At 54.3% G+C, this 8,924-nt stretch overlaps 3 protein-coding genes across 3 annotated transcripts; 1 reads left to right on the top strand and 2 right to left on the bottom strand.

Annotated features, from left to right (window-relative positions):
- Positions 1-647: 647 nt before the first annotated feature.
- On the top strand, positions 648-3,005 carry H310_15065 (hypothetical protein; the record flags this gene model as incomplete). The annotated part of the gene is made up of 3 exons (XM_008883043.1): positions 648-721; positions 1,469-1,733; positions 2,475-3,005. The coding sequence occupies 3 exons, from the start codon at positions 648-650 to the stop codon at positions 3,003-3,005; spliced, it is 870 nt and encodes a 289-aa protein (XP_008881265.1).
- A 4,712-nt stretch (positions 3,006-7,717) lies between these two features.
- On the bottom strand, positions 7,718-8,421 carry H310_15066 (hypothetical protein; the record flags this gene model as incomplete). Its single annotated transcript, XM_008883044.1, has 2 exons — positions 7,718-8,005; positions 8,338-8,421. The coding sequence occupies 2 exons, from the start codon at positions 8,419-8,421 to the stop codon at positions 7,718-7,720; spliced, it is 372 nt and encodes a 123-aa protein (XP_008881266.1).
- A 39-nt stretch (positions 8,422-8,460) lies between these two features.
- H310_15067 (hypothetical protein) lies at positions 8,461-8,727 on the bottom strand (the record flags this gene model as incomplete). The annotated part of the gene is made up of 1 exon (XM_008883045.1): positions 8,461-8,727. One exon carries the CDS (start codon positions 8,725-8,727, stop codon positions 8,461-8,463), a length of 267 nt encoding a protein of 88 aa, XP_008881267.1.
- Positions 8,728-8,924: the final 197 nt, after the last annotated feature.

Raw genomic sequence — 8,924 nt, forward strand, 5'->3', positions numbered from 1 at the left:
ATTTTTTTGAAAGGCAACTTTTTCGCGCTGGCGGGAACAATAAAAATTCCACCAATGAGAGTGTAGTATCTCAAATCTTTACTTTCATTGGAAGATATTATTTCTGATCCACAAAAATCTTCGGTGGGCGTTGCATTCCGTCCGTCCCAGTATCCCCCAACGCATCTGGCATTTTTGGAACAGCACGTGCGGGATTTGAAAGAAGCTGGTCTTGTTTATCGCAACACACGGTCGCGCTGGGCAGCAGCACCAAGAATCGTTCCGAAGTAGGCCCCAGGTGACCTCCGCATGACGGTCGACTCGCGGCCAGTCAACGCATGCACTGAGCCAACGACGTGGCCCATGCTGAGGAGATGTTTCGACTCACACTTGGTCGAGATCCTCCTGTCGACGTAGCGCCACTCACCGTTACGCTAAAGCGCGGCGCTCAACCCGTGTGATACAAGGTGCGTCATTTTTCCAAGGAGCATCGCTATTTCATGGCGACTCACGTCGCCGAGCTGGTGACTGCGGGATTATGCTACCGAAATCCCCGCTCGAAATGGTGCTCGGCACCTCTCATCGTTAAGTAATCCGACGCGAATGACTTTTGCATGACGGTGGACGTCCGGCCAGTCAACGCTCAGACCGAGCGTATCATCCGGCCTATGCCGATGATCGAGGTGATCGTGGATCACCTGGCCGGTGCGGAGGTCTTTTTCTCCCTTGATTTCTTCAAGGGGTACTGGCAATACGCGCTGGACAAAGCGGCGCAGGAGATGTTCTCCTTCTCACGGACACGGGCGTCTACACGCCGACGCGTGTGTTGATGGGCTGGACCGCCAGTGGGGCCAACTGCCAGTCGTCGGTCAAAGAAATGTTCGCCACCGAACTCTACTAGTCGCTGTTGATCTGGTTGGACGATGTCCTTGGATACGAGGAGACCACGGAAGGGCTTCTAGCGGCGCTCGAATGCATGCTAGGGATATGCGATCACGCGGCATCAAGCTGAACCCAAAGAAATACCGGTTCAATGAGACTGAAAGCTGCTGGCATCAAGCACGATCCCGAACACATCTAGGCATTGCAAGATCTGAAGATGCCGGTGACATGCCAACAACTTCAGCAATTCATATGCGCCATGAACTGGAGGAGAATGTCAATCCCACGATACAATGTTATCGTGCAGCGAATGACCGACCTCATGGAGTCGGTCTACAAGGCAGATGGCGGACGGACCCGCCAGAAAGTGGCCAGAGTTGATTGGCCGACGTGGGCTGGAGCGTTGCCCATGCAGCGTATCTCACGGCTTGCAAGCAAGCCCTCAGTCGTGTAGTGACGTTAGCTCATCCCAAGCAAGACCGGCTGATCTGTGTGTTTGCTGACGCAAGCGACCTCCATTGGGTGGTGTGGTGACCCAAATCCCTCACGATCAAGTTGATCGTGAGCTGGGGGCTCAAGACCTTGAGCCGCTCATGTTCCTGAGTAGAACGTTTTCGGGAGCGGCGCAGCGATGGGCGATCGTGGAGAAAGAGGCGTTCTCCATCGTAGAGTGCTTGAAGCTGACAGATTACCTGCTCCACACGCCGGGTGGATTCGCGCTGTTTACCGATCACGCCAAAAAAAATCTGAAGTTCATCTTCAACCCAGCCTTGGTCAACGCCGCCATCCCAAAGTATACGGCGGCGAAGTTGGACCGCTGGGCGTTTCTGTTGATGGGCTACACCTACACGATCTACGACATCGCGGGCGAAGTTAATGTGTGGGCAGATCTGTTGTCCCGCTGGGGGACAAACGCCAACTTGATCTGCCATATCGTTCACGTGCCCTCGAAGATCTCGCCTTTGCGAGGAGGCGAATTTGTTTGGCCAAAATGGCCGAAATTGTGGATGTTCAAGTCGAAGCAGTCGGGCAAGGCGACGCTCCCAAGATCCAGGGGATAGAAGACCGTGTAGACGTCGATGGTATGAATGTGCCGGTGTTGACGACGGGAACAGGCACCATCTGGATTCCGTCTGCGGCGAGTGATCTGCAGATGCGACTTTGTGTGGTCATCCACTTCGGCCTTGGTGGTCATCGTGGCGTCAATGCCAAGAAACTAGTCCTGTCTGAATGGTTCTGGTGGTCCGACATGACGTCGGATGTTTCGTTCTTTGTTGGTCGTTGTTTGCACTGTGCAAGCACGGGTGGTCACGTTCTTCGACCTTTTGGTGCGACGGCACACGCGACGAAACCAAACGAGATTCTACACTGGGATTTCTTGTTCATGGACGGTGGCTACATCCTCGTGGCCAAGGACGATTTCAGCCAGTTCAAGTGGCTCTAAGAAACCGACGTTTCGAACTCGCAAGTATTGGCGCGGTGCTTACAACAGTGGTTCAGTGTGTTTGGCTTTGCTACTTTCGGGTCAGCGACCAAGGGTCGCATTTCAAGAACGAGGTGATCGCCGTGCTCCAACATGTCCTCGGAGCTCATCACCATCTCACCACGGCGAGATGTCCGTGGGCAAATGGCACTGTCGAAAGTGCCATGAAAACGGCCCTGAAGACGCTCCGAACGTTGCTCTCGGAATGGTTGATGCAACCGGATCAATGGGACTGATTGTGGCAGTCGTGATGTTGATCCTCAACCAAAGTCCCTCCGACACCCTCGGTGGTGTCGCGCCGATTACGGTGATGACTGGTGCACGAGCGATGTCACCGCTCGAACTAATTTGTGTGGATGGACCCATCCAATCGACACTGGAAGACCTCTGGTCTGTGCGATGTGACGAACTCAAGGCGATTGTGAAGGTGTTGGATAATATACACGAACAAGTCGCAATGAAATCGGCGAAGAAACGCGCTCAAAATCGAGATCGCCGTGCGACCAAGTGGGGGACCTCGATGGCCCAATTTGACCTGGGGGACTTTGTTCTCTACTTGGATGTCTGGTCCATGACCTATTCCAAGCTCAGTGTCACGTGGCGTGGACTTGCTCAAGGTGTCCGAGTTATCTTGGAATGGATCTACGAGATTCAAATTTGATCACTTCACGGGTGTCGCCCGTGAAGCCCACAGCAGTCGGCTGAAGTTCTATGCCGACGATTCACTCGCCGTGAGTGAGGAGCTACTGCGCCATGTGGCGCACAATGCCTACGGACACGTCGTGTAAGATTTCCTCAGTTGTTGGTACAAGGATTGGCGGCTTATCAAGTGCTTGTCAGTTGGCACGGCCTCCAAGATATCGAAAGCTCGTGGGAGCCAGCGACTAACCTGCTGGAAGATCTCCCCCCCGCATTCAAGAAGTATGTGCGGGTGAACGCCAAAGATGCCACGGTGATTGCGATGGCGAAAGCGATGGGGGTATCGGAATCGTTGGGGGGATTGTTGCGAATTTGCCTTTCGCAGAACCCCCGAACCCCCCCAAGAGGCAGTTCAAGGGCTCAGGTCCCTTGGATAGTATGCCGGACGATCCTATTGTTAGTTGGACGAGTGGCTGTGAGCAGTGTTGTCTGATTAGGGTAGGGTTAAGCCCCAGTGGCTGCTTGCCGCTGGGGAATCTTTGTCGTGATTTGCCTTAGGAAACGGACTTCGCGGGGTCCGTCAGGTGGAAACGCAACAGGGAGTCGTACTCGAATTGAATTCACGCGACACTGAAATACTCTCACTTGGGAACTTCGCTCTGCAAGTACATTAAACAACCACCTCTAACCGATGCTATTCGTGCTTGACGCTCTGGGTCTAGAATCTATTGGAGTTCCATGGAGTAGGGCGTGGTAGTTGCCCTCAGGCGACTAGTAGCCGGGCGATTCCGACCAAGATTTCATGATCCACCACGGCTGTCCATTGGCGCGAGAGTCAAAGTTCGAAACCTGCCCTTCGCACAGGTCCTACAAACACGTGTGCAATGTGGGAATGGTGGGGGTGGAGTGATTTTTCATCTGCTGATTTGTCAGAGTTATCTTGTATTAGTGGCAAACAAGACTTATCTTCTCAAAGCATGAAGCAAGTACAGTTGTCTGCACCGGCACTCAACGCCAGCTACCGAACTCTCGTCGGTAGACTCGATGACAAATCCAAAGTGACTTCATTCAATGCGGGCCATGGGGCAAACCCCTACCTTACTTCTCACACACATTCCTGCACGTGAGATGAGAACCGAGGTTAGACCGAGAACACTTCCCCCGACAAAGGGTGGTCGCACGTACGCTCAAGGTCCCCTACCATCTTCCACTTGGTCGTCGTCGTTATGAGCCGTCACCCAGCATCGAAAGATCACCGGTACATCGTCGTACACGGACAACGCTGGCTCCCAGGAAGACTCAATGTCTTCCAGTCCGAGCCACTTGACTTTCACTTGCCAGGTGCCGTCGTGGATACGGAAGTCTTCGAGCTGCTCGACATAAAAGCCATCATCTCCAAATGCGATATGTGCCGTCAGATCTTCGTCCACGTCACGGCCGCCTTCACAATACGGATGTATTGTGAAGGCGGCCGTGACGTGGACGACGTTGTGGCTGGTGGGATGAGCCGTTGGACCTCCATCAGGTAGTCTGAAACCACCTTAACAACACGATAAGGTCCGTTCCAGCGAAGTGTCGATTTTCCTTGATGCTGCGTCGCCCGTGCCACCAGTACAAAATCACCGAGCGCGAACTTCGCAAGTTGGGTGGATCGTTGTCAGTTACGGCGGTTGCGCGCCTTTGCACGTTTCGACGATGCGATTTCAGAGATTCGTTTGTGCATCCCGATGATCACCTTAACTAAGTTCTCCACGTGCTCTTTCGCTGCAGTGTTGACCCAATCGATTGTGGCCGGCCCTACATCACCCAGTCGAACGAGAGCTGCTAATGGCGGTGACGCAGGCAATGCCGTGAAGGCAGTCGTTGGTGCCACGCCACCGAGTCGGTCGGCAGGTTGTTGGTTGAGGGCTGACTGGACCATCGGCAGCAAACTTGGCCATTCGGAACTTTTCAGTCCATTTCGCTGCACAATGTCTTCAACGTCCGCACAATGAGGTTTTGACGATCTCAACAGTGCCATTCGCCCAAGTACAATGCGGGGTGACAAAGTGGTGATGCGCCACCATCGATCGGTGCAACTTGTCCACAATTTCGTTTTTGAAATGGGAGCCATCGTCCGAAACCCAAGTCTTCGGGACGCCGAACAGACTGATCCATTCCATCAGTGTTTGGGCCGTCGCCATCGCCGTCGCTGTGGCGCTTGCATGCAAGCGGACAAATCCGCTCATGTCGTCTTTGATCACCAAAACGTACTTGTCGCCAGAGGCTGCGCGAGGGAGTGTAAGCCAATCGAAATGGATCAGTTCGTTTAGGGCGGTTGCATGCAGTGCCTCTCCCCATGGTCGTGGCACAACGTCGCCGTCGACTACCATACAATGCAAACACTCGCGAACAAAATCCGCAACGTCGCGCGCCAAACCGGACCATTCGAACATGGACGCCACCGATGCAGTTGCCACCTCAATGCGACGATGACCCGTAATGCCGGCATGGACAATCACGCAAAGGCGCAACTGCAGGTCCAACGCATCGTCTGGGATCCAAATCTTGGACGACGTCGTCACGAAACATTGCTTCACTTCGTCCCAGGTGGAACAGGCTTCACCGTCGGGGTGAGCACGCTGAATTTCCAGGATTTCGTCAACACAGGGCCACACAAAATCTGTTGATTGCAGAGGCGACACCAGCGCCAACTTGGAATCCGTGCTGCTTGCTCATCCAGGCGCGGGCTTCCCTATCGGTTGAGAAGATCTGCCAGACAAACCCTCAATCACGTACGGAATCGTCGTCATCGTGAGAGCCCAGCGTTGTAGCTTGTGGGTCTGGTACTTGGCCATACCCGTGCTCGATGCCAGCGGGTTGAACATGTACACAAGGTTGAGGTGGTCGGTAAACAGTCGGAAACCTCCAGGGCGTATAAGGAGGCACTCCAGACGTTTACAGGACTCGGCCACCGCGAACGCTTTCTTTTCCACGATAGGCTCCGAAACCCCGAAACCCCGAAAGGCTCCACTCAAGAGCGCCAGAGGTTCGTGGCGCTACTATAACGCAGGCGGCGCCAAATCATCGACCGGTACTTGCGTAGCGATTGCGCCCCAAAACATCTCGCTTGTGTCAGTGTACAAGCACACCATCTTCTCGGGATCAGGGTGGGCCAACGGAACGAAACGACGCAGCGTCAACTTGACGTGATCGAAACACTTGAGGTGACCGTCGCACCATCCCACGGAACTGAGAACTACCCGCGCGAGCGCCGTCTTTTTTCGTGAGTCGGCGGTTTTAGCAGCAATGTCCAGAAGGCTCGTGTGGGGGCAACCAGTTCAGTGTACGTTGGGATGTTCGCATGCATCCATTTTGTTGCGCACAGGAATTGCTGTAATTCAACTGTCGTCTGCGGTGGCATGAGGTCGCAAAGGCCTTGGCCTCGGTCAGGAGCGTGTGCGACGCCGCTCTTGGAAATTTCTTTTCCACACCAGATTGTCTTTGTCGTGTAAAACGCACACTTGCCCGGATGCAACTTGCGGCCGTACGCTTGGCATATTCGTAGCACGCGTCGCAGCAGCAGCAGCAGCAGTTCTTCAGTTGTGGCGGCGTATCCCAACAGGTCGTCTAGCCAGCCCAGGACACCGTGCATCAACAAATCCCCAAATAGCTTGTCGACAACACCTTGGCAGTAGGCTACAGCGTTGGACTGTCCCAACAGGACACGCGTCGGTGTGACGACACCAAGCGGCGTCATGAAAGAGTAAAACTCTTGCGAGTCGGGGTGAAGGGGCAGTTGCCAATACCCTTTCATCCAGTCCAACGTAAAATAGACCTTCGAGCCTTGCAGAACCGACATCGCGACCTCAAGATTGGGGTAAAGCGAGGCTTCTCCGGGAGACGTCGTAAGTTGCACAAACGTCTCAACTACCTTCATCGTCGCCATCAGCGGCGTTTCTTGATCACACAGCAGGACAAGATCATAGACACTCTGCGCAACCGCGCAGATGCTAGCAACAAATGGGGGCAATACCCCATGCGCGCCATCACGTCGCGACTAACAATGAGATTGTCTAGGCCAACATGCAGTGGCACCGATGCCACCCAGCACTTGAGATTGGTCAGCACGAGGGTGTTTTCTGCCGTGTCAAACGTCAAGCGTAGCTTGACCTCACGATCCACCCTGAGCTTCATTTCTTTCATGAATTCGCCCAACTCGATGACGCTGTCGAGTTGCCGCACGATTAACATGCGATGGTCGGCGCCATCTAATCCCAACAGCAACGTCGATGACACGACTGACTGGTCGGCGCCACTGTTCAACAGGGCCAGAGACTTGACGCCGCTGATGTCGCACGAGACCGTGCGAGGGCACACCGTAGCGATTTCTTCGTAAACTTCCACGACCGCGCCAATAATCTCGCGCATGGTCTCGTCCGGCGCTGCCAAAGCAGCGACATGCGGTTTCTTGAACCACTGTTCCAGCAACCGTTGCGTCTCGCCCGGCTCTTAGCACCTTGTGTTCGACGCTGCCGCACTTCAAACAGCCCTTAGCTGGCGCAACCGATGCTGTCGTCTTCGGTGGCGCATGTCGCTGCGTCTTCTCGCCGTACTGTCGAGGCGGATTTGATTCCGTTTTCTTCTCCACAGAGATGAGTTGCGACTCGAACAACATAAAGTTGTCCAAAAGCGTTACAAGCCACTTTCAGAATTCATGCACGTCGGACTTGAAGGCTTTATTCGCCTCACGCGTTAACTGCGCTCGACAGCCGCCTTCAGCTGCGGTGGTCGAATCGCTGCCGTCAGCATCTTGACCGACTGCTTTGACTCTTGCTCAGACAAGTGAGCAACGTCCAGTTGCTCCAACCTCTCGTAGCAGTCGGAAAGCATTCTTCCCACCCGAGACTCGACGTCTCGGATCTTCCTCTCCAACTTCAGCGACGTAATCGCATTGGACACCGCGTCCAGGTCCAACTCCTGTACCTCGCGTGCAGACAGAAAGTAGTAGCGCCAGTCGTTCTCGGCAATTTCTTCGAACGGCTTTCCAAAGTCGTGTGCGCAAACACGTGGAACAATCGTTGGTCGATGCACGCTGCCAGTGGCATCAAAATAGCGTGCCACCTATGCCGCTGTTGAGGACTTGCACGCGTCGCGAGTAAGCGAGATGTTCGTCCAAGAACTCCAACGCTCGCGCTTCGTGCTTCCATTGTACAACGGTGCCATAGGCACCTGTTGTACACCCATGAGGTTCACGGCACGCGGTAAACAAAGGCCGTCGCCTGTGCCGCGTGTACCGATCGTTGATTCGCTGTTTCAACGAATAGACCCCATCGCTCGCTATCAAGGGGAGCCTTCTAGTTCAGCTCTTCTACCTTGTAGTGCTGCTGGGGCATCGCATACGATGCTTGTCGGAGCATATGTTGGTGCGCTTCAAAGAGTCTGCTTTGCTCAGCCATCGCTCGCTTCAGCTCTTCTTGCTGGCACATCAACGCCTGTTATTGTCGTGCGAGAACCGATCGCGACTCTTCTTGTTCCTGGCGATTCTTCTCCACCGCCGCTGCCATGGCTGGCTGTCTGGCCGATTCTTCTTCCTGGCGTTGCGCCATGGCACTTTGTTGCGCATGAAACTGGGCCAGCTGTTCGTAAGTCATCTGGTTGAAATGACTCGAAGTCATAGCAGCGCGCCCCACGCTCTGCGTCCGTAGCTCGTCCATCTCCTCCTGGTTCGGCGGAGGTAAAAACACAGCCACCACAGTCTCCATCGACCTAGTACGTGTCACACGAGAGCGAGCTCGAGACCTTCTTGTTCCGTTCTTGAACGACAAGTAGCAGGCTGCTACTAAAGAATTCTTTGTTGTGTCTCTACCTGACGGACCCCGCGAAGTCCGTTTCCTAAGGCAAATCACGACAAAGATTCCCCAGCGGCAAGCAGCCACTGGGGCTTAACCCTACCCTAATC

This window comes from Aphanomyces invadans (assembly GCF_000520115.1).
Source record: "Aphanomyces invadans strain NJM9701 unplaced genomic scaffold supercont1.155, whole genome shotgun sequence".
Classification (NCBI taxonomy): domain Eukaryota; phylum Oomycota; class Saprolegniomycetes; order Saprolegniales; family Verrucalvaceae; genus Aphanomyces; species Aphanomyces invadans.